Here is a 27,875-nt window from a genome sequence, read left to right on the forward strand (position 1 = left end):
TACCTAGGCAATAGAAATAAAAGCAAGAATTAACAAATGGGGCCTAATTAAACTGATAAGCTTTCATACAGCAAAGGAAACCATAAGCAAAACAAAATGACAACCTACGAAATAGGAGAAAATATTTGCAAATAATGCGACTGACAAAGGTTTAATTTCCATAATATACAAACAGCTCATACAAAAAAACCAAACAACCCATTCCAAAAATGGGAAGAAAACCTAAACAAGCAATTCTCCAATGAAGACATACGAAGGGCCAATAGATACATGAAAAAATGCTCAATATTGCTAACTATTAGAGAAATGCAAATCAAAACTACAATGAGGTATCACCTCACATCAGTCAGAATGGCCATCATTCAAAAGTTCACAAATGATAAATGCTGGAGTGGGAACTCTCCTACACTTTTGGTAGGACTCTAGTTTGGTACAGCCGCTATGGAAAACACTATGGAGAGTCCTCAAAAAACTGAAAATAGACTTATCATATGATCCAACAATCCCACTCCTGGGTATATATCCGGAGGGAACTTCAATTCAAAAAGACACATGCACCCCAATGTTCATAGCAGCACTATATACAATAGCCAAGAAGTGAAAACAACCTAAATGTCCATCGACAGATTACTGGATAAAGAAATTGTGGTATATTTATACAATTGAATACTACTCAGCCATAAAAAATAATAAAATAATGCCACTTGCAGCAACTTGGATGGACTTAGAGATTGTCATTCTAAGTGAAGTAAGCCAGAAGGAGAAAGAAGAATACAATATGATATCACTCATATGTGGAATCTAAGAAAAAGAAAAAAAGAGGATACTATTGAACTCATCTACAAGACAGAAACAGACTCACAGACATAGTAAACAATCTTATGGTTACCAGAGGGAAAGGGGTGAGAAGCAATAAATTTGGGAGTTTAAGATTTCCAAATGTTAGCCACAATGTATAAAAATAGATTTTAAAAAACCCAAACAAACAAGTTTCTGCTGTATAGCACAGGGAACTATATTCAGTATCTTGTAATAACCTTTAATGAAAAAAAAAGAAAATGAATATATATATGTACGTACATGCATGATTGTGACAATGTGCTGTAAACCAGAAATTGATCCATTATAACTGACTATACTTCAATTCAAAAAAAAGTGAAAGATTTCAAACAAGCCTTTTAAGAGCTGTCCCCCAGAAGTCAGATGTTTACAAGCCATAGGAGACAGCGCCACCTACTGGCCATGGAATTTCCCCACCTGCTAGGAAGGGGCAAGAGGGTGGTGGGTAGTTAGGTGGGGCAAAACTGCCCCCAGAGATGTAAGTTTCAAGCTCTTCTGGTGCTGGTGTCACCTGGATGCCTGACCTCCTCCTCCACAAGGAGGCTCGGAGCCCTCTGAAGCTTCTTGTGTGTAATGGACTCTTGGTTTCTAGAATCTCTGGGGAAGGGATGAGATATGTGATCTGGGGCTTGACTGCCAGGAGCAAGTGGTTCTCAAACTCCCCTGCACATTCGAGTCACCTGCGGAGCTTAACAAGCCTGCCCTAGACCAATGAAGCGCTGCGCTCTGGGATGGGACCCAGGCATCAGTGATTATTAAATCTTCTCAGGTGACTTGAATGTAAGCTGAGACCTGCTGCTGTCGGGGCAGCAGCCCATCATCCCCAGCCGGCTTCACCCAAGGCTGACCTCAGAGAGCCTTCAGGCGGAAGTGGACATCAGCAGAATGACACGTATGTGCTCCTGCCCTGTCTTAGGGCTGTGATCAGAGGATGCCTCCCTCAAGGTCAGAGAGGCCCCTGCATGAGCGGCCACCCCTACTTGAAAAAAAAAAAAGCTTTGTTGTGGTACACTTGATGTACAATAAACTGCACTTACACGAAGCATACGATTTCAGTTTTGGTAGACCTGGGAACCTTCACCACCATCAAGATAATCAACATACCCCTTGGAGACCAAGCTGGAAGAGTCCCGTTTTCTACTGTCTCACAAACTGTTTAATATTCTGCACCAGGCACTGTGCTGGGTAAGAAGGAAACAGACTCACCGTGTGGAACCTCTTTCCTGGGGGAGTGAATTCCAGGAGCCCGTTGGGATCTGAAGGACTAGATACTTCTACTCGGGAGTGCCGGGTGGAGAAGAGGAGAATTAGGAAAAGCTGGTCAGAGGAGGCAGAGGTGCTCACTAGGCAGCTGAAGGAAAGGGGCATTTCAAGTGTAGGGCACAGCACAGGCAAAGACACGGAGGTATGAGGAGATGGACGTTCAGGGAGCAGCAGGTGTGCCAGTGTTAGTGCCCTGCAGGGGAGGGGAGGGGAGGGGAGGCGAGGCCAAGCTGGAGCAGCTGGTGGCAGCAGCTGCAGGACTGAGGAGCCACAAGCAGCCTGGCTTGATTCTCTCAATAAAGAACCGCTGAAAGCCTTAAGCAAGGGAGTGTCCTGATCAGATTCACATCTTCGAAAGTTCATTCTGACAGCCCTCCAAGGTTGCAGGACAATCAGAAAACCTTTGCAAAGGTCCCAATGAGCAGAAGCAAATGAATTACAGGCCATATTACTCAAGAATCAAAAACAACTTTGGAGGCTAAAGCCATTTACATAAACATTACACATATACATACTTAGAGCATGATTTTTATTCAAACAATAGCAATGAAAGTCTCCCAAGAATGGATGTACTCTGGTCCATGAAACCCAGAGTTCTGCAGGCCCAGGGCCTTTGAGAAGTGATGGAAACTGGCATGGTCTGGTGCAGAGGGGCACAAGAGAAGTGGGACTTTTTAGTAAAGAGGTAGAAATAGCCTACGTTCAGCACTAAATCCAGAATCATCTTCAGATGTAAAGCAGGTAGCACACAGGTCAGAAATAGAATCTGTGATGACAAGTTACAGTGGTCAGCCAATTTAAAGTTATGTCTGCATTGATTCTGCTGGTGTTAACCTATTGATGGACGGCCAGTGTCTTTACAGTGGGCATTAATAGCTCATAAGAATGTTTCTTTTATTCCCTTCACTAACTAGCCTTGAGAACAAAAGAGTAAACACAAGCTATATCAGTGAGGATGCTTTCACCTGCAAAATCAGAAACAACTGCTCAAACTGGCCTAACAGTATATTCCAGGGACTTCAGGTACAGTCTGATCAGAGCACCAGCTCCAGGTTTGCATGGTTCTTTCAGCTGTCCCCTCCTTTTTGTGTCAGCTTAGCAAAACTGAAGCAGTTTAAGGCCTCACATTCCATTCTCCAGAACAAAGAGTTTCTCTTCCTCCAAGCCTTCTACCAACAATTGAGCTTTGTCCTATTTGCATCCATTTATGCCATGTGCTAAGTCAATGACTGTGGCAAGGAGGGTGGACAGGATTCCACTGAATGACTTGGGCTCCTGCATTTGAGCTGACGGGCAGATAGTCCCATCCAAAATATTTGGTTGCTTCATAATGGAAGAGTAGTGGGGTATGCATGGAGAAGCAGCCGATAATATCTACTCCATGAAAAAATAAATTACCGTGGGTATTCCAACAGGCCCTCATGAGGACAGCAGATGTCAGTCACCTTGGTTTGCCATGTATCGTGTTTGCCATTGAAAGTGACATGTAACTGCTATGTGTGTCATCCAAAGTCCCAAACACAAGGAAGGACACCAGCTACTAAATATACTTTATTTGTTAACAGTCAAGAACAAATACTAACAATAAAAGCAAATTAAAATGACTTGCAAGGAGACTAGACATAAACAAGGATACAATTGACATTAAAGAAACTGGATATGACTGGATGTGACTGCCACCATTCTTGGCTGTGTGTGTGTTGGTGGCCCCGTTAAGCCTCTGTCCCCAGGGAAGGCTGGAGCTTCAGTGAGGTACTTCTGGAATCTGCATCACAAGGCTGAACATCTGGATCCAGAGCACAGCTGCCTCTCACCATCAGCTGGACAGAAGGCCTACAAGTTTGAAGTGACTTTAACCTCTTGCGCTGGGAGTTTTGTCTTTACACCCTTTCCTAGGTTCTGAGTCTTGGGTGGGACACGAAGTAGAGGAAGTGCCCATTCCCTCATCGAGGCGGGGACTCTGAGGGTGAAGGTGGGTCCTGGGTATCTTCTCCCTGACTCAGCCTCCCCGTCCAGCTTCCTTACAGTCACTTGCCCGAGAATGAACCCAAGAACCTTAAAGGATGGTGTCTCTTCCCATCCCCTGGGACCTCCACAGCTGATGTGTAAGAGTCTCCCAGAATTAGGTCACTTATGCACAGGCTGTCAACTCAAAGTGACACTCTTCTAGACTCTTCCAGGAGTGAACGATCTGGGGCACTTCCGTCTAGATTGGAAATGGTTACTGTTGCTCCACCGTGTAAAAGAAACCCCAACCCCTGTACTGACTGGAGCAAATCAACTATCTTAACAAGTGCTGGTCCCATCTGTGTGCATTTAATTTCACAGGTACTTAGCAAACAAGCTTTATTCACTGCAAACTGTCACAACTTCCATTCAGAGAGGCTAGGTGTTGGTTGGAAGAGAAATCCCAACCGTCAGAGCTTCCCAGCTGCTCACGTCTCCTTCAGTCTTCCAAACACTCGAAGTAAAAGCTCATATGCTGGGTTCAGGGCCATGAATGGTCCCAAACTTTTACCATCCTAGACAAAAAGAGAGGTGGGGGGGAATTCTTAGAAAAGTATTGCAACAGAAACGTATGAGACAATTTAGATTCATAAAGGATTACTATAATTTTAATTAACATTATTTAATACTACTGTTCCAATTAGAACCCATCATTGTGCTGAGTTCTTTATGCATATTAGCTTATTTGATCTTTATCCTTTGAGGGAGGCATCCTTTTGTCCATTTCACAGATGAGAAAACAAACCCAGAGAAGTCAGGGAACTAGCCCGAGACCACAGACTTAGTAGCAGGAAGGGCAAGGCTGTGAAGCCAGGTGTCTGATTTAAATCCCACACCGACTCAGCCACCAAAGGGCTTTCTTCAGAGGTTATACTTGAGGTAAGGGCTCCAGCGATGTGGAGAAAAGGCTTGAAATGAATTCGAGAGTTAAGGTTCACCTCAGGTAGGACCAACAGGGGCGCCCATGGGACGTTCGTCCCCGGCTCTTGCTGACTAGACCTGTGTCTGACCCCAAGTGGCGCACTTTGTGGAGTCGTCCCGTGGTGCACACACGAGACATCCGGACTTCCATGATTAAAAGGAACTTGATGTGTGAAATCAGCCATAGGATTTCATAATAAAAATAAGTCAGGTTTTCCCAGAATGTTCAAAGTGCATTAAGGTCCTCAAAGGATGACTCTCTCACCAGGGCTGCCAGCAGAAGTGATCGCCCTCGGCGGGGGGGGGGGGGGGGGGGTGGGTCCGGTGCTGTGCTCCCTCCCCAGCGCCTCCCCCACCTCCCATGTCGTCTCCTCTCTCAGCCTATTTTCTACTCTCCTGGGGATGCCTCACCCCACTTCTCCCTCCTTCCCTTTCTCCCCACTCTTCCTTTTGAAAACAAATCCTTTCTCTCCTCCCCTCTCTTCTCTCCTCTCTGGCTCCCTCCTCTTCCTGGGCCATCCCTCCTTCCTTCTGTCCTGTCCCTCTTCCCCGCAGGAGTCCCCTGAAGGCTTTCTCCTCTCAGCATTTCACTGGGTCGCACTAAGCAGTGCCAGCTGTGCTTATCCAATGCACATCTGAGGACAAGCTAGTCTCCTCGCAAGCCCTCCCAAGGGAAATAAAGCATTACTAGCCTCAGAAATTGATCTGGCTGCCTTGAGGTCTGCGGGGAGGAGAGGGGAGCTTTGCCCTTCTGTGGGCTGGATGGGAAGGGTCCATGTAAACAGGACCGTGCTTACATCCAGCAGTGCTGCCCAGGCCTGAGCCAGGTCCTAGTTCCTCCAACAGTCTGGGAGCTGTCATCACAACCACTGGAGTCATATCCGTAGAAACGGATTTAAAGAGACCATAGAGGCATCTAAATTAAAGCTTCTCTTTTTACAGCTGAGGAAATAGACAGCCAGAGAAATTAAGCGATGTGTTTAAAGTCACATAGATGGTCAGTGTTAGGGACCAGGTGGTGGCTATTTACAATAGCTTTGGATTAAAAAAAAAAGCCTACAGGACAGCCAGGGCTGGTGATGATACAACAGCCAGGTCCCTGGGGCATCTCACTCAGCAAAGGAAACAGAAAGCACGTCAAGGCTCACCTAATAGTCGGGGTTGGGTATACAACCCTAGTTCGAATAGGGATTCCGAGCACTACCGTCTTTTGGGAGGTTCACCCTGACTTTAGGGAAGACGTTCCCATCTGCTCCTAGGTTGCTAAAGCCAGTAGTCTCATACAGTCTCAGACTGTGAAAGTCGTTCTCAATCAGGTTCTGTTCTTCCACATTCTTCTTTTTGCTCTTTGAACTGTAATTGGTAACAGGAATTAGAATATGACAATGGTAGCAAGTTCTGTGAAGCAAATGTTAATATTCTTTTTAAAAAATGTTTAAAAATTCTGACATAATTTCATATGTACATGTAAGTTACGAAAAGAGTATTACACGAAGCTCCCATACATCTATCACCCATATTCCCCCATTGTTAATATTTCTGAGCCATTTAAGAACAAGCTGCAGACCTGATGTCCGTCACCCGTAGTGTCTCATTACTTCATTCCATGCAGATCCCCTCAGTCCACTCATAAGCTCCAGGAAACCATCAAAACCAGAACGTTGATCCTGGTCCAGCATTACTGTCTCATTCTACTGATCCCATTTACTATTTGCTAATAATGTTAGTATTGTTAAGTGTGTCTTTGAATTCTTTATGGAAATGATAATAACAGTCAAAGAAAAAAGATGATTTGTGACTAAACTTTCATTCAGGCAAAGTCACTATCCACGGAAGCACCTCAGTGAATAAAGTGAGTCCCAGGTATAAAGGTCTCAGGAGGAGGAACCGAAGTTTCCCAGGTTCTGCTGCAGGCCCTCAGGGACCTCAAGGGGTCAAAGACAAGTGGAAGTACTTTCAGGTGAGGGAGGCATCTGCTCCCAGTGAACCTGGCTCATGACCTTCTTTCTTCTGGCCCCCAGACACAGTCCTGCCCTTCAGAGTGGGTCGTGGGGCCAGAGGCACCTATGATGGCCACAGGGCCATCCCAGGGTGAGCCTCAGACACTGGGAATGTCGTAAAGGAAGACCCAGCCCCCTGGTGACCGTGATGGCCAGCCCAGCCCACAGTACAGCTCCTGCCCTGTGACAGCCCTCCTGTCTAAGGTGATTCGTGGAGGAGAGGTTTCCTTCCCTTGAGATGGACAAGAAATGATAACTCCTGGCTTGCTCCCAAGAGTCACGAGACTGAGGCTGAGCTAAGAGCAAGCCAGGCTCTGCACTAGGAGGGAGAACCGAGAACCAGGACTGTCCCAGGGGCGAGCGTCCCCCCATGGCCCCGCAGGGCAGGAGCCAGTCCCGAGAGAGACAGCCTGGCTCCAGAACCCTGGGTCCTGGCCCTCTCCCTGCAAAAGGAGTTATTCTCAGTTCCCAGCTTGGCATCCTGTTAAGCAAGTCTCTGGGGAAGAGTTAGTATCAAAATGGAATAGAAGAAAAAACAAATATTTTAGGAACATAAACTCTATTTGTCCTCTCTTATTATAGTGCAAAAGTACCTATTTTGCCAAAATATGATACGAGATAATGTCATTTTAAAAAAGCAGCTTGTTTTTTTTTTTACCACAGTGGCTCCTCACTTGGCACATTTAGAATGGACTGGATAACAGCTTTCCACCCTGCTCATGGAGGGAACTCGAGCTCTCTACTCATTCTGGAAATGAATGGACCCCACTCAAATTTTAAGAAGAGCACTTAAGACACCGCGCTGAGGAGCAGCCATGAGGAGATCATGTTTCTAAAGCCCAGGGGCTCACTTGAGGTTGTCTGGCTTTTGTGCGAAGACCCGGGCAGGGGAGTGATTGATGAAAATTAGATCTGACAACATCAGTGGAGTCAAATATGCTAACAAACGAGTCTCAGTGCCATCAGAGAGCGGCTGCTCTGTCACAGTACAGTATTAAGCAAAAACAAACCTCAGGAAAAAAATTTTAAAACACAAAGAATACAAAATTATGTATGTCATTTTAAAAGGTAGAAACAACCTGGAAGAATGTATGTCAAAATGTTGGTGGCTGCAGGGTGTCAGGTTTTGTGGGTGAGTGTTTATTCTGCTCCTGTACACATTTCTCTCTTTTCTTCAATGATCATGTATAGCTTATAGAATCAGAAGAAAATTCAGGTAAGAAAAAAAGGTCATTGGTGTGAGAGAGGCCTCGCCGTATTTTTCTGCTCTTGCCCAGGGAAGTCTGGGCATGTTTGGAAGTTTGGAAACCAGAGTGTAATGACGGTGTCGCTGTGTCCCAGAAAAGGGACACTTCATTTTGTACCTCATTGAGATGACCAATGCTATCAGCAAACCGAGGATGAGGATGCCAGCAATGATGCCCACAATGGTGATGATCAGATAAATATCTGAAAGGGAAAAGAGCCGAGTATGAGAGGCTCCCCCGAGCACACCTCCACTGCCTACTGCACAGGTGCATGCGTTCCCAGTGGGTTCTGGCCCTGAGGACAATCAGGCTGTGGTCTCTGATGCCTCCAGGGCCAGGATGGAGGGTGGCCCACCTCCTTTAACCCTCTGTCCACCCACCCCCATCTGTGTCTTCAGAACTCAATCAGAAGAGACAGCCTTGCCAGATAAACCAAGACCATAAACACAAAGGAGGCCATGGTGACAGGACCCTCCTGGGCTTCGTGGTGGGTGGGATCTCATCTGAGGTCCACACACCTCCGTGCCTCTGCTGCCTGTGCCTGCCCATCGCTGACCTTGCTGATAAACTAGGGGAACCAGGTGGGGGTTAACTGTGCCAGTAACAGAGGATCCAGGAAATGGCCTGATGGAACCGGTGAGGGAAGAGCCTGGGGGTTCATTACCACCCATCCTCCTCTAGATCTGCTCTGTCTGGCACTACTGAGTCCTTGAAAAGTGGCCTTGGGCTGGCCTTTAAGTGTAACATGTGCAGCGGATTCCAAACACACAGTATGAAAAAAATGTAATCCATCTCATTAATAATTCCTAGATTAATAACCTGTTGAAATGATAATGTGTTCAATATCAAGTGAAATAAAATTATTAAAATCATTTTCACCTATTTCTCTTTACTTTTTACATTTTACTTAACACTTTTAAAATCTGAAATTAATTCTGCAGCTCACGTACTGTTTCTGTTGGACGCTGCTGCTCTAACCACTTGGATTCTTCTGCATGACTGCCCTGCGTATCACCTCCAACCTCACTCACGGGGCCATCAACCATTAAGTCTAGGAAAAAAACCCTCAAAGATGATCTGGTCCGAAACTCTCATTTTATAGGTGTGGACACAGAAACCCCAGAAAGGAGAAATGATTTAGCAAACCCAGCCTCACAGCAAAAGATAGTAGGAATTGAAAGCATTTCTCATCACTAACTTTGTGGCTGGCTGAGAGACTGACAGGGGTATTTCATTCATCACTGATCTTTTAATTCATTACATACAATTTCAAATATAAAATTATTTAACATATAAAGTTAGTATTGACCCCAACTGGTGGGAAAGAACTAAGCAACTGAATTTGCAACAACACATGCAAACTAGGAAATCACTCTCAGACAGAAAAGATTTGAATATTTAATATCTATTTTCTAGTTCTGCTCTCCCATGAGCACACATTTTTGGAAAACACTGGCCTTGGATCCTTTCTAGCAGCAGACAAGGCATATTTAAGCTACTGTAGGAAGGAAACATAAGGCTGGGACTCCCTTCTTGGCCTGGGGCAAGTCCAGAAGCAGCAGTCCACGTGCTGGACTGACTTCTCTGATTTCCCACAGCAGAGAGGCCCTGCCCGAGACTAATAAGGGTGGGAATGGGACGGCCTGACCCAGAAGACAAACACAGGCAGGTTTTCTGTGTCTTTGAGAAACAGGCCCGAGACTTGGGGCACTGGACAGATTCTGAATGTGGTCAAGGTTTGTATCTCAGTTATTGAATAACAGAGCAAGACTTTTCTACTCACTGTCTTTACAGCCGACTCCGCTGTAGCCAAATGCACACCTGAAACACAAGGAGCAGGAAACCGTGGTAAAGAGCCTTGTGGGAGCAGGCCAGACCTCCCACCCAACCTCCGTATGGTCCTTGCATCTCTTTCTTTATCCTCCCTGTTCCATCTTCTTTTCGTCATTTCTTTCTTACCCTCCCCATCTTCCTGGCTAAACCTGGAAGGTTGAGGGGGGCACACAATCCCACATGCTTCCATTTGCTACCATGAATGCTCATGCTGTGAGCACCAGGAGGATTCAGCAATTCAGGGGAGGCTGAGCCTGAGAGGCACGGAGCATAGCAGGACCCCCTCGGGCTGTGGGCCTACCTGGCCCTGCTGAATATTTGCTGCCCGGTGAGGTGGGGCACGTTATTTATATTCTTTGAGCTTTGGGTTCCTCACCTGAAAATGGGGACAGTGCTGTTGTGTGAGAAGAATTACCTAGTGTGGTTCCTAGCACACAGAGGATGTTCAAAAGCTGCTGCTGCTGCTGCTGATGGTGATGATGGTGGTAGTGGTGATGGTGGTGATGATGGTGATGATGGTGGTGTAGCGGTGATTGTGATGGTGATGGTGATGGTGATGATGGTGGTGATGCTGGTGATGATGGTGGTGTAATGGTGGTGGTGATGGTGGTCGTGGTGATGGTGATATTGGTGGTGGTGGTCATAGTGGTGGCAGTGAGAGGGGTGGTGTTGGGTGGTTGGTGGTGGTGGTGGTAATGACTGATGGTTATGATGACGATAGTGATGATGACAGTCATGGTCAGTGATGCTCTGTACCTACCAGCTTTTGGCAGGAGCCAACATCCCTGACCCTAAACTCATACATCTGTTACAAGCTCTATCCTTTTCGCTCAGCCTCAGCTACGGCAAGATGAAAAAGCAGTGTCTTCTCTTACGGTTGACAGGCCCCGTGACTGTCCTCCGCGGTAGCCCGGCAGGCACACGCAGTCCGCGCTCGTGCTGCTCCTCACTAAACATTGCCGCTTGTTCTCTGCGTTGCAGGTGTCATCGCAGGTTGGACCGAAGGCTGCAAAACAGAGTGATTTCTGGGTAATTTTCAGACACAACCTCCTCCTATCCAAAGTGACATGTCACAGAATACAGTGTTTTTCACATTGCTCTTTCTAGGTAAAAGGAAGTGCTCAGTGGTCTGCACGTAATGTGCCCCCTGTGAAGCTGCACAAGGCTCTCCTCACCGGCTCTCAGCCAAGGCCCCACCCAGGTCCGTAGGTCTACAGCCAACATTCCCACTCCTTAGACTCTGAAATGCACATGGGAACTTGAGCAGGACAGTCTGTATTTTGAAAATGTATAAGGAGAGAGGAGAGGGACATTTAGAACCAAGGGAGCCCTTACCGACACACATGGGGATCTGCGGGTTGGGCCTCACCAGCCCCTGTTTGCACTGACACAGTAAACCACTGGAGCAGTTGTCCTGGTCATTCTTCTTCTCACAACCATAGTAGTCACACCGGTCTTGCTCTGAGAGGCACACAGAATTCAAAGATGAATTAGGAAGACAGTATGGATAAGGTGACTTGTAAAGCACTCACTCAATTGTTGTGGTAATTGCTTTTTAATAGGTTTGGAATTTAACAAATAAAGACCTGAGACTCTAAAATTCAAGTCCCCTAATCATTTCTTCTATATCTATATCCTATATTACTCAATTCAAATTAATTCAATCCAATGCAGTACAGTTATGTTCAATTTCAAGACCTCTTTTGCACCTGGCTCTTTGCTGGATTCCACAGGGGACACAGTAGCTGTGTAAGTTTCAGGCCCCATCTTTGTAGAGTTACATGACTGTCACATCCAGCAGCAGCCTTAGGAACAGTGGGAACTCAGGGGCTCGGGTAGCTAAAGGTCACATTGTGGAGGAGGTGGGTACTGGGCCAAGTGCTGAAAGATGGGGAAGATATGAACAGTCAAAGGAGAGACAAAATCTGTCGAAGTGCAGTAAGTGAGGCATGAAAAGAAGTGAAGGATTGTTGTCCGGGAGTGACGGAGTTGTACGTGGGCAGAAGAGAGGCAGAGAGGTGAGGAGGGAACGTCAGGATTTCTCAGCTCTGCCGTTGATTGGCTGTGGGCTTCCTGTTCAATTATTTCATTGGTGGTGGGTCCACGTTCCCTCCATCTATGAACTAAGGCTAATGATTCTTGTTTCGTGTGATTGTTGCGAGAATTGAATGAGATCATGGAAATGCAAGTGTCCACTCAGCAAATAATCGTTGTTTTGTTCATTCACAGGTAGAGCAGGGTTTGAACACAAGGCTAAGGACATTGATGTTTATCATATAAGCCTGAAAATCATTGGTCGATTTTGACCAGAAGCATGGCAGGAGGAAGCAATCTGGTAAGTACGTTAGTCTAGAAGCAGAGCGGAAGGCATTAGGGATAAATGGGGGAATGTGAGGATGGATGATGGGGAGGGGATAGGAGCAGGTAGAGCAGATACGTGCTCACTCTCTTCTAAACACCCCAAATCCATACCTGACCTTCCTTCATCACCTGCCCTTTCAAAATGCCTCCAATTAAAAGCTTAGAGAAAGAGATTCTATAGCTTTTGACACAGAAGAATCTGTCTTTGCAGCAGGAGCAAGAGAGCATGAGAAGCTGTTTTTCTCCAGAAGTTTGGCACTCTCACGTCCATTTGCTGGGCGGTTCATGCTCCTGTGGCCACCTCGAGCTGGCAGCATGTGGTATTTGCTAATGTATCTCAGAGTACGTGACTGGTCTCAGAGTGGGGAGATGCTGAGAGCAGCTGGTAAAGAAGAGCATTTCTCAGTCTGAGGCTGAACGGTTTCAAGTTGGCCAGAGCTCAGAGCCAAGTAGAACCAAATGAGAGCACGGCAAAGGGTACTCAACTATGTCCTGAAGGGTACAATGGTTATTTTCATCTAGTACCCACTCTGAGCGGTCAGTCCCCATGCTGATGGGAACCCTCAACTTCCTCGCACTTGCTGGAGATCTCATCTAGCCCAAAGCAGAGCGTAGGATAAGGTTCTGTCTTGCCCTGCTGACAATTTCACCTTCCGGGGGAGAGGTTCTGACTGCATGAATTGCTACCCTCAGCCAAATTCTGACCCCAAGGAGAAATTTATCGGCAGGCAGAAGTGATGGGTCTCCCGGAAGACAAGGATCACGTGACAGCCAGAAAGAGGAGTGTGACTTAGAGTAAATGTTGACATGTTCAGAAAGGACAAGGTGTAGGTCCACGGCATGAGACTCTGGAAGATGAAAGTAGAAGAGAAGGTAAGAAGCTCTGAAAATGTGATTGTAATTGTGCAGCTGCAAGTGATCCCAATAGATGTAGAAAAAAAATACAGTGGGAGAGTGTCTGTAACTTAAGAAACTGGCATGGTTCGCACAGAAGCTCTCAGATGAGAGACAGAAACAAAATATGAAAAGAAGGTCCTGGAACCAAAGATGGAATATTAAACATGTGACACAGTCTAGAGTCCCAAATGAGTTCAAGTTTGCCACAAGCAAAACCCAAAACAACAGCAAGAGTCCAATGACACAGAGCAAAGGGTTAAACATGAAAAATGGGTAAATCAGTGAAGGGGTGTGTGTCTCTTCCACCAGGAAGTAATACTTGGATGGAAAAGAGTTGAATGGACATGGCTAAGGGAACTGAAGTCCCCGGAAAGAACACAGAGCAGAGCAGCCCCCATCATTCCTGACAAAAGTTTAAGTATTTTATTCCAGAGCATTTATATTCCAGGTCCTGAGAGAACAGTGAGAATCTTTGTGGAATCTTGAAAAAAAGATAAAAGAGAGAGAGAGAGAGAAGGTGCCGGAAAACGATCAATGACCAGGATTTCTTTATATTTTCAAAAAGAGAAATAAATTTTGCAAACTAGGCCATGGAGGTTCCAAACATCAAAAAGCAAACATTCAAGAGACGAAAAGAGGAGTCTTGGAAGGATCAAAAATGAAGATGAGGGAGGCGGGCAGGGGTCAAGGGAAGGTGGGGGGAGGCCCAGAGAGAAAAGGACTTCAGGACGGGTAGGGAGCAGTGTCAGAGGCTACAGAGAAGTCAGAGAAATTGTTCCTCAGCAGAAGCCTTTGGATTTGGTTGCCACAGGGAGAACCAGTTATAAAGAACTTCCCGCAGGCCAGCCGGCCCTAACAGCTCCCTCTGAGGGGAGGACCTCCTGAGGACGGCTGTGCTGGTTGCAGTCATAGTACCAGTTTACTCCTGCCTTCCTATCTACTCCCCTAGCAGCACCGGGCACACTGTGTTTGGTCATGTGAACTGAGGACAGTTGTAAATCTAACATAAGCAGAAAGTGAGAAACACCTGTGTATTGAAACTTGCCCTCTTGCTGCTCTTGAAACTCTTTGGGACTAACCTGCTGGGGGATGAGAGACCACGTGGAGCAGGGACTAACCGTCCCGCTGAATCATCTGAGATCAACTGGTCCCCAGGAGGCCCACCCAGCAGCTAACGGCAGATGCCTAAGTGAGCCCAGCAGAGAGCAGCCAAGCTCCACCTAGGTCAGCAGAAGTGCCCAGCTGAGCTCAGCCCACATTCTGACCCAGAGAATCACGGTGCGGTAATAAATAAATGGTGGTTGTTTTAGGCCACTAAGTTTGGGGTGTTTGTAACACAGCAGAAATGAACAGTCACAGCTCTGCTGTGGGCTTGTGTGTCTGCCTAGAGGAGAGCCAGTATAAGTAAAACTTTCTGTGAGCATTTGGAAAGCTCTAACTTGGTAGAGAGCCCTCTTTTTTCTCCTTCTTCATCTTTCCATGTCCAGAGGCTATTTGTCCAAGACTACCTTCCAAGCAGAGGGACAAACTAGTCCATTTTTTGACTTAGGAGACGGTTAGGAAGGAGCAGAAGCCACGTGAGAGAGGAAAGGGAGGGAGGAAGAAAGGACGGTGCAAAGGAAACTCGTCTGTGGACGTCAAAGGACAGATGTCTGTGGATTCAATTACCCAGTTCTTCTGGCCCCCTTCACACAAATAATAGCAAAGTTTATGAAAACCTAGATAGGTCTTCAGGTAAATGTGGAATAAAATTATTTGATACTTACCAGTATATCCTGTAAAGACATCTGCATTGTCTTCAATTGCTTTTGTAATTGCATTAGATACTGTAGTCTCATTTAGTTCTGTAGTTTCCTTAAAGATGTTTACTACTTCTACGTCAACATCCTTGTCACCAGCACGCAATTCAGATCTTGCTGCAGATGTCCTAAGACTGAAATGAAATCATTACTTGATGAATTGAACTTAAGCTTCAACAAATAGGTCTTCAGACCTCCCAGACTCTCAAATCTCCCAGCACTAGTCCCGACCCACTGTTCTAAATCCACAGTTGAGGCCCACATAGGGAGACCTGGGGTTGCAGTAAGATGGCAGTTCATAGCCCAGAGATCTCTATTCGATGTGCATTCAGAGGAAATCTATGGCTACAATAAGGTCCTGCTGGAAGGTACGTAAAAACATTGTGGACAAACTTGTTTAGCATCTAGGAGCCCGGAGTGAACCAGAAGTAGAAGTTGCATCTGAAATAGGCAAAGTGTCACTTTCTGCAGAAAATCAGGAGTACATTTCTTAACAACCTGTAAAATCTCAGACTTGTGCTTTGAGAGAGACAGATGGGTGTGTGTTCCTCCCTGCGCACAGAGAGAGCAGTAATCCACCACACAGAGTCTGGGTCATTCCCAGAAAAGGCCCAGGAAGCCAGCAGGCAGTTCAAAGTGCATGCAGATTGGGCCTGGGCACATAGGACCCAGAGAAGAACTGATCCCAAGGAGGGTGGGGCTGGGGGAAGCATCAGCATACAGCCCCACATCACATCCCCAGACACTAAGTCCTCCTATGACCAGGACATCGTAAGGGCCTCTCTCTCGAATCAGCGCTGCAATTTGGGGCCCTAAGAACAGCTGTGCCAAGTTCTGTTTCATTATCCAAAAGGAATCAAGTCACACAACCACTGAGAGAGAGAGAGAGAGAAACGACTGTTAAAACCTGCTTCCCTCTCTGATTAGTGTCCGTGTTTTTTTTTAAGACTCAGGATCTATTTTTCCTGTCTAATTATTTTCCTGTATTCTCTTTTGACATCTGAATAAACACAGAAGCTTGAAAACATAGCCAGCCTGCTTGGGAAATGTTCACCGCCATGTGGGTTCTGCAGAACAATCAAGAAAAACCGAACATGAACCAAATTCTGCTTTTTAGGAATCATCCCATAAAAAGGGATTCCAAAACGAAAAATGGGCTTCCAATTCTAATTAAAAGTTTCCTACAGTAATTTGCTCATAGTAGGATTTGAAGGCGGGAGTGGAAGGAACAGGGCAGTGAGAAAGGGGTACTTGACACAAGCAATTCTTTATCGGTTGAAAGATGCCCAGAGATCCACGGTGTAACTCTGCAGTGGGGCTAGGGAAGAAGTGCCGTCCATTATTCATTGATTCAGAGAACCTACTAGCACACACCCCAAGTCAGGAGGCAAGACGTCACACTCACAGAACATTTACAGGAAACACTGGAGCAGCCGCGCACTTAAGCGACAAGAGGTGCAGAATGCAGGACTACAGCGCGGCTTGCAGTTAAGCACCCAGGGATCGAGACCCAGGATGGACAGGACACCGTCTTCTGTGGCCCAAGACCAGTCCCAGCTTCCCTGAACCTGAGTGTCCTCCTCTGTCCAAACAGAGCTTCGAGTGTTTGAGAAACTCTGAGGATCCTTCTCATTCCAACATTTAGGCAGGAAATAAAAAGATCTTGGGGAATCAGAGGCAAGGGCACTGGTCTGGAGTCTAAGAAATGCCTTTGAAAGTGAAACCAAGGTCCACGTGCCGGGCAGGGCCCCTGAGCTGAAGGGAGTCACTCCTCCCCAGGACACTGAGCTCACAGGTGAGGGGTTGCCTCCAAACACCGCTGGCTCCCTTTCAGTAACTTCTTAGGAATGACGGGAGTGCCAGAGTGTCAGGGAACCCCCAGATGACCTTGTGGGGCCAGCTCTCCCTCACACTTGCAGGGTCTGTTATTCTGGACAGGAAACAGACGGGAACTAACGTGTTGAAACTGACTCTGTTCCAGGCACTTTGCACAGGGAATCTTCCCAAGGGTATCTCATTTGCTCCTCCCGGGGTTTCAAAAGTTGATTGGATTATCCCAGTTGTACAGATGAAGTAATAAAAATTTAGAGAGGTTAAATCACCTGCCTAGTCACACAGCAAGTGGTGCCAAGGCCAGGATTCGAGTGTGGATTTAGCTGACCCCACCACACTGCACTGATCCTGTTTTTATCCAGTCATCCCGATGCACGAACTCCTTGTTTTCCCTTAAGCCAAACCTAATGCCCTGACAGTTGGTGGCTGTACCTCCAGCTTTGAGCCTCCACATCGGGGCTCAGCTCCCTGCCTGCTGCTTGCCCTGGGCCTCCTATTGGCTGCCTGCTGTCCTGGCCACCAATCATATGGGACCCTTGTTCACCGCCAAGATCAAAACGCACCAGCTTTAGGAGGTCTTCTCTGAATTTATATATATGAATGTATATATTGTACATTTTTCCAGTATGGATTTGACAAAGCTTATAAAGATAGATGAGGTAGTAAAACCATAAAATACAAATACATTAGGGCTGCTTTTTCTGCATGACTCCGTTCACCTTAGAGCTGCCTTTCCCCGGCCTGCTGCACTTGTGTGTCAGCAGGCTTCAGAGAAGGCCGAGATGGAATCACTGACTTTTTGAGGCTCCTCTGCCTCTTTGGGTTCCTTAGTAGCACGTAACCCTGGTCATTGAATATTCATATGCTCACTGAATGCCTGTTCTTCCTGAAGAAAGAGCTCAGGACGGGCCCTTCAGTGGCCAGGTGTGTGCCTGGGGAACTCCTCTCTGCTCATTCCCCCCATGAGGGAAGAGACAGCCGTGAGCCACTCATTCTGCTCCTGGCCCCCTGGAAGGAACATGGTTTGTAGCCAAGGGATCAAACCAAACAAACTGATGACTGGTGATGTCATGTGTGCACACTGCTGTGTCGCCAATCACAGGCAGCATCTTGCTGTCCCCAGGCTACACCCTGCGCACCCAGGCATGGCTCAGTATGACATCAGAGGCTGGTCCCTCTGCAGTGAGTGCTCTTCCTGACATGTGACTCGCCACCCTAGGGCCTCAGTGCCTCACGGGGAATGCCAGAGAAGATGGGAAGATAGGCATACACACACCTGCTTCCAAAGTTCCCCTTCAGTCCACAGCAAACTTACCTTATTTTAACAATTACAGTCTGTCCGTAATCAGAATTGTTAAATGCCTTTTTAAACTGTGGAGGAAAAGAACAGATTTAATAACTACAAAGAGGGGGGAAATGTGATACTGTATCTATGTTTTAGCATAAGTCCATTTCTAAACTCATTTATACAAATAATACAGCAAATTATTTATTCTTTACATACGCTCTAACACCTTTCAGTAAGTTTTGCTTTGAAATAGTAAGATTCTGATATAATTCAGAGCTACCCAGGAAAAAGCAGGAAACCTAAAGCACTCAGTCTAATCAATGATCACTCTCTTAAAAATCAGCTGACTAACTTCAGTTTTGTCTTATCAAAGCCACGGTGAAGTTCTGCAAGTCTGTTACACTTACCTGTATGCAAACTTCATACACTCATCATTTATCCAGGAACACATAATTGCCTGCCTTCCCAGGGCGTCAGGCCAGGAACACGGAGATGACCAAGGTGGGCAGAACCAGCCTGAGAGCCAATGGGGGCTACACCATGAACTTGAGTGAGGGGAGCACCACAGAGAGTATGATCTACCCTGGGCGTTCAGAGAAACTCCCTCCAGGCTGCAGAGAAGCAGAGCGAGCGGCACAAAGGAGAGCAGCCTTCCAGCACTTCAGCGGGTGGTGCGGGGCCAGGGCGCGGAGCGAGCGGCAGCCCGGGCCGGCCTTCAGAGGTGGCGGGGCTCAGAGCGGAGCGGGCTCAAGTGCCACCTTTCTCCCCCTGTCAGCTTTCTTTGAACCTCGCTGTCTGACTGGGAAGTGTGAGATAGCAGTAATTTCCACCACCCAAGGCCGCAGGTGTAGACGAGGAGGGGGAGTAAAGGATCGTGGCTTTGTGCGCTGGAAGGGGCTCCAGCACAGGTAGATCTTGCTAGGCTCGAGTTGTGTCCCAGGAACAGAGACAACTCTAGAAATTTATACAGACGTGGCCAGAGGTAAAGCTGGGACTCTGGCAGGGGTGAGGGGATGGGGGTCCCAATTAGAACGTAAGTTCTTTGATGACACAAATGAGATTCATTTTCTGTTTCTTAGGACACAACCCCCCTCCCGCCTGCTCACCCCTATCCTCGTCCCACAGCGCCCAGCACCAGGCAGCCCCCAGGAAATACCCACACCAGCTGACTGATGACTGAGGGAATTAAATGTGAAAGTCATGACCTTGGACGTGTCTTCTCCTTTTTGGGCCCCAGTCTCCATGTTTATTACATGAGTGTTGAACTGGGTTGGTGCAACTGTTTTAGAATCCAAGAATTTTATTATTTTTCTCCCACGGGGGCCCTACATTTTAAAAGATCTTGGCAACCAATGTCACTTAGAAAGATGTTAGAACATTTCTCTTTCATTCTAGTCAAATCCAAATAAATTTGATGCTCTCCTTATTCTGGGCAGCCTTATATCTGGAATATGTCAGATTCCTTTTCAATTCTTTTAAATATTAGGAAGGGCTGGTATTTCTGTAAACCATCAGGGCCCCAGGTATCTACTTGAAAAAAGTTCACTGAATGACCTCCAAGTTTCCATCATCTCCCCTACTGACCACTGCCCATTTAATTTCCTTAATCTCAAAGAAGAGATTGCAAAATTAGCATCTGCCATTGGAAAAGGGTTTCCATTTTTCCCTCTTCCAGGCCACCCTTTGAGGATTTGGGGATATGCACCTCTTCAGCGGAAGGGCTGCAAGGCTGGGCAGGAGGGCAGGAGTTATCCAAACAGGCCTGCCGGCTTCCACTGCACAGCAGAGCCAGCAGGGAAGGAGAAGCAGCTCCGTGGTCAGGCAGGTCTGGGTTCACATCCCCCCACCCCGTCCTCACTCATCAGCTGGGCGACCTTCGGCCAGTTACTCAGCCTTCCTGATCCTTGACTAGCCCACCTCACCTGCAGAACAGTTCCACAGCACCGTCTCCCCCATGTGGCGATTTTGAGAACTAGAAATATTATGCATAAAATGCCAGGTACAGCAGCAGTAGGGAAACTTCAAAACCCTGTGCAGACTGTCCCTTTGAATCTATCTGGGGACAAAAAGGACCCTGGGAGACGTCTCAGGGCCTGAGCTGGCACTGCCCTGGCCATAGAGTCTGCTAAGTGGACCTGGAAGAAAGTAAATGTCTCTCTTTCCCCACCTCTAGTTGTTGCAAAGGAGTTTTGGTGCTTCCCTTTCAGATTGATAGCCTCTTAGAAATTACAAGAGTGCTCTAGCCCTTCCTGCTTCCCCAGGATCATTGAGACCTGCCTGAGATCAAGTCACTGAACTAGACTCTGAAGCCCGGGGCCTAGGCCTGTAGCCAGAGGGGGTTTTGGACACTCGTACTCAGAGCAAGTTGGGAAGTGCAGTGGCCACAGTGGCCAGAGATTGGTAAAGCCACACAAGACCATCAGGGGTTCCCTGGAAGCAGGAACACACTGGTGTTACTGTCCTCAATGTAGCACGTATCATGCAAGCGGGGATTTGGAATGTAGACCCAGGGTGAGAGGCTAAGTCCGTCCAGCTGGCCCCTGGTGCACAGGTGGTGCAGCAAAGGGGCAGGGCAAGCCCGGGGCACCCGGGCATTGCTCACAGTGCCTGGCACCGGCTGTTTGCTTGTAAGCACTCACTCTGTCTGTACCATCTGTAAATCATTTGGATAATAATTTTTCATGTTTAACAAATTCTAATAACAAAACTCTTTTGTAATGATATAATTTCAAATTGAAAGACATTGACATAGAGTAAGATTTTAATTTTTAACATCTTACTAGAATTCTAAGATGTATTTACAAGCTAACATTTTCTTCTTCAAAACCAAACTTTGAGAAATACTGGCTGGAGGCCCTAAGACCTTCCAGATCTGACAGCAGTTGGTCCAGAATGAAGATCTCCATCTCTCCATGTTGACATTCTTACTCACAGTAATCAAAATGAAACGAAGCTATTGTTCATTTTGACATTTTTGAACATGGGAAAATGAAATAACGGATGTTAAGTCAGATGGAGTTCCTCTTCCAGATGTTAAAAAAGCCAGACAAGCACAGGAAAATGTGCAAATTTGATTGTAAAAAGAAAAATATCTTTAATTTTTTTTCTCTTCAAGACTATGAAAATAATTTATTTTAAAGCATCATTACATTTATCTGTCCATTTAAAAATATTTTAATAGCCTCTGTAAGAATGAGTATGGCATGGCCGCCAGGTGTAGGGACAGGGGTGCGGGGACCAGGGCCCCAGAGGAGGAGCCGGGCAACCAGGAAGCAGTGACACCCGGGAACTGGGGACAGTTACTGTTTACCAGCCAATAAGGGTGCATTTCTCTGTTTGAACCACTGGTACAGCCACACCCATGTGAACCACCTGAATGTCATTCTCTAGTTAGAGAGAGAATAGTCAGTGTTAGAATAAAGAATATCTGTATGGAAAAGACAGTTGGAAAATACTTACAAATTCAGTAATTTCAAAATGTAATTTTTGATAGGCCACAGAATTTTCATCTTTCAAGTCCTCTATATTTGATGTTTTGAATGTAATTGTACCAGGGAATATCTTTCCTGAAATTCAAGCAGAATATTTCTGTGATACTTAATGTAAAAAGGGCCATTTCCATTTTGTTTAAAACATAGATTATTGTAAAAAAATTCTAAACTTATGAAGATACTACTGGAAGTATGGGAATACGAAAAACATTACCCCCTATTTCTCCCAGCTCTGTTTTTTTTCTGTGCCTGGTTTACATCGTTATAGCTCCAATATATATCATGAGTCTTCTTTACTTATTATTACATAATAAACATTTTTCCAAGATTATTACTTAGGCTTTGTAACTATCATTCTAAATGCTATATAGTATTCTATGAAATACATGTTCCCTCCATTGATTTTTTTTAGTGCTTTTAATTATTTAAAAGGGAAAAAAAGCTTGCAGTGAACGTCTTCATACACAGAGCTTTCTATTTTGGAGGTCATTTACTTAGAGTGCACCCTCAGAAATGAGATTATTAGTGCTTAAGATAGGACATCCTTCTGCGTTTTGGTATATCTCTAATCCCTGTGGCCAGTACAGTTCATTCATGTCCTATAGAGTTGGTCTGCTCTGGGAAGGAAGGGTATTTCTCATTCAGAAAACAGATCCACATTTATAAATCAGTAAACAGCTTTGGACTTTCATTAGCAGTCAGCTGGTCTAACCAAAAAAGTGTAGTGCTGATTTGCTCCTAAAGTCCGTTTCCAGAGCTGAGAAGCTCTTAAGTCTCCAAAAATAGGGTTTGGTGTTTGGAAGAAGCAAATCCTATGACAACACAGAACAGGACCAAGGTCAGAGCTGAAGTAGACCGGCTTGTCTGGCTGAGTGGTTTTAGGCATACGGCCTTATTCTGTATCAGAGGAGCCACGGAGCAGCACCACCCTGTGTTTATGCAGCCTTTGTACTTTGTCAGGGACTTCAGCACCTCTCATTCTCATTTTGACCCCATGGCACCTTTCCTTGAACTGGTGAGGTGAAGGGACACATGCACTCCTGTACCTTCAGGACTAGCTCCCAGGTCTGACTCGGTCCATTTCCTCTCCCACTAGGTCCCAGTGAGATAAAGACAGGTGCCTCTTCTCTACTTGGTGGGGCTTTGTGGCCTCCAAATTTGCCTCTACCTTTAGAATTCTGGAGGCTCTTTTCACCATCATCTTAAGTTTTCTATTCCATTTAGGTCTGAGGTGCAGGTCTACATGGTTCATCCCTTGTCACTCACCTTTACTGCATGTGGAAGAGTTATAGTATTGCCCTTCTGGACACAGGCAGAAAAATGTATCATTCAGACTCACACACGAAGAACCACCCTTACAGGAATCCTCTTGGCAAGGGTTGGTGGGACCTGCAATGGAGTAGAAAGAGATTAAAAATCCATAGATTGACAACAAATAACACCCAGAAACATACTTTTAAACCTTCATGCCTCCCTCCCAGGCACTTTCTGTTCGTTAGCTGTGTTATTCCATGGTACCCTCTTAGAACAGCTAGAAACAAATACATATTTTCTTACGTCTCTAGGAAGTCTGTTGCTAAAATTCTGGAGCCAAGCGCTTGTCAACAGTAAAGGTCAGAGTTTGGTGGGTAAGAGTCTGCTCAGAGAGGGATAGCAGTCTTCTAACTGCAAGGAGTACGGAAATATGTTGGACCTCAAGGATCCTCCAGAACCTTGACGTCTGGTCCTCCAACACTAGGTAGGGCTCCCACAACCATTTTAGAGAAAGCATCATATTTTTCAGGAAGATGTGAATAGCTCAATTACAGGGAAGACCAGGCAGGACGCTCCAAAAAGAAGCTATTCTATTCTGGTTAGCATCATGGCATATAGACCCAGGAAGAAAGGAAAGGGATAGTAAGGGAACAATGTGGATTAACTCAGTGAACATTCCAAGAGCAAGCAATGCGGGGACACTCCACCCTCTCGCTTTCGGAGTGGATGACCTGAATAAATGGTGAGAAGAATGTTACAGTGGTCTCTGCACCACTGGCCAGGACTCCAAGACAAGGCCAGGTGCAGCATCCTTCCTATCTCTGTAGAACTGATGGGACCCGAGAAGGGAAGATAGGTCACTGGCCAAACGGTGGTCTTGGCTAGCCACTTTCTTCATCTCTGTCCACTGAAATGATTCTGAGCTTTGATTTCAGAATAGATCATGTGACTGACAACCTTCAGAGCTGTCTTAAGATTCACATGATCCTATAGGTGAAAATCACTGCTCTTAAGAAAAAGCTGTGTATAAGCTACAATGTGTACAACATGGTCTCTTTTCTTATTGAAGTACAGTTGATTTACAATATTATAATTTCAAATGTACACTACAGTGATTCAGGATTTTTGTAGATTATACTACATTATAAGTTATTATAAGATAATGGCTATAATTCCCTATGCTATATCATATATCCTAGTTGCTTATCTATTTTATAGATAGTAGTTTGCATCTGATAATCCCATACCCCTAATTTGTCCGTCTCCCTTTTGTTAACCACAAGTTTGTTTTCTATATCTGTGAGTTTGTTTTTGTTTTGTATATGCATCATTTGCATTATTTTTTAGATTCCACATATAAGTGATATCATACAGCAGTTGTCTTTCTGTGTCTGACTTATTTCACTTAATATAATGCCCTCCAAGTCCATCGACATTGCTGCAAATGGCAGAATTTCATTCTTTTTATGGCTGAGTAATATTCCATTGTGTATGTGTATATATATAAAATATATAATGTATATGTATAATACATAATGTATCTATATCATGCATTTTATAAATATATATATGTGTGTATGTGTGTGTATATATCTCTCTCTCACATCTTTATCCAATCAGCTGTTGATGGGCACTTGGGTTGCTTCCATGTCTTGGCTGTTGTAAATAATGCAGCTATGAATATTGGGGTCCTTGCATCTTTTTGAATAAGTGTTTTTGTTTTTTCCAGCTATATACCCAGGAGGGGAATTGCTGGATCATATGGTAAAACTAAAAACAGAACAACTATATGATTCAGCAATTCCACTCCTGGGCATGTATCTAGAAATAACATGCTTTGTTTTATGATAAAGGAGGGGACTACATACAAACATACAAGTGTATATGTTTGTATTTGCCCAAACACAAGCAGCTGGCCACAGAAGCTGCCTCTGGGGAAAGAAACTGGGGTCCTGTATCCTAGGGGTTTAAGATGGGAAGGAGATTTAATTTTTACTGCATATACTTTTATTCTTTTACTTTAATTAAATTTAAGCTTCTTTTCCCATAACTCTGGACCTAATGTAGTTTTATTTTAAAATGAAAAATAAAATAGTGCTGGTGAGGAACTCTTATATTGGCAGGAATGTTAAATGGTACAGCCACTTTGGAAGATAGGTTGGCAGTTTCTTACCAAACTAGATGTACTCTTACCATGTGACCCAGCAAGTGCCGACCTTAGTACTCACCCAAGGTAAATACTAAATATTAACTTTGTATTTACCACAACTCACATCCGCTCATAAACCTGTACACTGATAGCAGTTTTATTCAAAATCACCACAACTTGGAAGCAACCAAGATGTCCATTAGTAGGTGAGTGGATAAACAAACTGTGGTACAGCCACACAATGGAAAATTATTCAGTGTTCAGTCTCGAAAAGACATAGCGAAATGTTAAATGCATATTATTCAGTGAAAGAAGCCAATCTGAAAAGGCCACATACTGTGTGAATCCAACTACATGACACTCTGAAAAAGGAAAAACTATGGCAACAGTAAAAAAGGCCAGTGATTGCCAGGGGTTAGCTGGAAGGGAGCGGTGAATAGGCAGAGCACAGGGGATTGTTAGGAAAGTCTTTATGAACATAGCCTTTATGAAACCATAATGATGGATACACATCTTCTACATTCATCCAAACCTATAGAATATACAACACCAGCAGTAAACCCTCATGTGAACTGGACTTGGGGCAACTATGATTTGTCAGTGCAGATTCATCAGTTGTCACAACTGTACCCTCTGGTGAGGGATGTTAATAATGAGGGAGGCTATGCAGGCATAGGAGCAAGGAATACAGGAAATCTCTGTACCTTCCTCTCAATTCAGCTGTGAGTCTAAAACTGCTCTAAAAAGTAAAGTCTATCTAAAAAGAATTTTTTTAAGAGTGAAGAAAAATCAGGCTCTATGCAACACAGGAGGCATAATGCAGTGTCTCATAAACAATGTAAGGCTCTCCCCTCCAACCAGGTGTAAATCAATATTCTAAGGAAAGTAAATAGCTTTTTAAATAAGCCTCAGCTACGCTGCAAGGATAATTTGGAAAATCCTAGGGAAGAAACTGAGTGCAGCACCCTTCTGGACACACTGGACAGACAACTCCCTGCATGCTTTCTTCCTGGCAATAAAGGACAGACTTGTTAGCTCTTCTGTGTCTGGGAATAAAGTCACATGATGTTACAGTGTGAAAGGGATTTGGGAGGCTATTTAGTTCAATCACACCTGATTACAGATGAGCAAGTAGAGGCCAAGAGAGAAATGATTCGCCCTGCACCCCACAATAGTGAGTGTAGGGCCAGAACACAGATTGCCTTACTCGGGGGGGTGGGGGCATAAATGGCGTAGAAAAGCTGCTTTTCCTGATCACGGGATTTGTGTAGCTGCCTTCAGAGTGGCTCCTCCTGTCATGAAAGAAGACTGGGAATCCGGTTGTGACACATGCTCTGCCTCCATTTGCTTAATCATCCATATCTTAGATCTATCCAAGAACATTAGGGAAGCCAAAGAAGTAAGCGTAGGGAGACATCAATTGTTTTTTGACTTTGGGCAACTTGCCGCCCTCACTGGGCCTCAGTTTCCCTTTCTGAGAATAACAGTTTATCTAGACCCTTTACGCAAAGGTTTGAGGATTCTTTTAGACCAGGGGCTGGCAAACTCTCACTCAGGAGCCAATAGTGGCCAGTCTTCTGTTTTTCTTCTAAAGTTTTATTGGTACACAGTCAGGCACGTTCATTTATATATTGTCTACAGCTGCTTTGATATTAAAATGGTAGAGCTTAGTGGCTGTAACAGAGACCTCATTGTGGCCCACAAAACCTAAAATATTTACTAGTTTGCCTTCACTGATAAAACTTGCTGACCCTTGCTCTAGACCAAGTTTTGGGAAATGAGGCAAGTGGTTTCTGTTTCAGTAACTTTGGCTTGAGGTCAATTGTCCTCTCTTAGTACCCCCAAACACCCATCCTCTGGACCATGGCTCTGCTCACGTCTAGGACGAGGACTGAGCACTGCTGTGGTTTGGCTTTTTATCCCTCAAATTCCAAATTGCGATCAGCTACTTTTGCAATGTCATATTTCTCAATAGCACTTGGTCAGGAACCGGGGTAGCACTGACTCCTTCCTTCAGGAGACCAGGGATCTAGACCAGTGGGGCTGGAGAGTCAGTGCTTATTAGGACCTGACCTTCTCAGAGAAGCTGAAACTATTTCCAAAAATCTCCTAGGAAGACAGAAGCTGGAAAAGCAGCTTTTCTGAAGTCCAAGTTCATAAAAATATTCCCCATCTGGCAAATTGCTGGAGGAAAGGAAAACAGAATAGACCTACAGGCAACCTTGTAGCATCTCTGCCATCGCTCTTAGTCTTTGTGACTGCAGACTTTTTAACTCTAGAGTTTCGTATCCAAGGAAACCTTGAGTCACTTCACAAGCACTTCCCTACTACATGAGAACACACTTACCTACCATCCATCACAGTGCTGTGACTCCTCACTGAGGAGTCTTTCCTGGAATTGCTCTTAACCTGTGGGACCAGGGTTTGGGCTGTTGGTCTCTGATGAAGTGCTGCTGCCCCAAGTCACTGAAGGAACAGTCCCTATGAAATTACCTTTCGTGACAGTGGTGCCCGCAGCCCCCGTGGTGGGAGGAGGAGGGCTCGATGCCGTGGAGCCCGCAGCCCCCGTGGAGGGAGGAGGGCTCGATGCCGTGGTGCCCGCAGCCCCCGTGGAGGGAGGAGGAGGGCTCGATGCCGTGGTGCCCGCAGCCCCCGTGGTGGGAGGAGGAGGGCTCGATGCCGTGGTGCCCGC

The 27,875-nt window shown here is 45.5% G+C and overlaps 1 protein-coding gene across 1 annotated transcript; it reads right to left on the bottom strand.

Moving 5' to 3' along the window:
- Nucleotides 1–3,641: 3,641 nt before the first annotated feature.
- LOC102524207 (mucin-13) lies at nucleotides 3,642–27,875 on the bottom strand (the record flags this gene model as incomplete). Its single annotated transcript, XM_032481579.1, is given in 12 exon segments — nucleotides 3,642–4,625; nucleotides 6,180–6,384; nucleotides 8,396–8,480; nucleotides 10,062–10,099; nucleotides 10,987–11,012; nucleotides 11,014–11,117; nucleotides 11,447–11,572; nucleotides 15,136–15,302; nucleotides 18,317–18,372; nucleotides 21,749–21,855; nucleotides 23,047–23,169; nucleotides 27,677–27,875. Coding segments are annotated over 11 exon segments (1,209 nt in total), but the record flags the coding sequence as incomplete, so codon positions are not given.

Source organism: Camelus ferus, chromosome 1, assembly GCF_009834535.1.
Source record: "Camelus ferus isolate YT-003-E chromosome 1, BCGSAC_Cfer_1.0, whole genome shotgun sequence".
In the NCBI taxonomy this organism is placed as follows: domain Eukaryota; kingdom Metazoa; phylum Chordata; class Mammalia; order Artiodactyla; family Camelidae; genus Camelus; species Camelus ferus.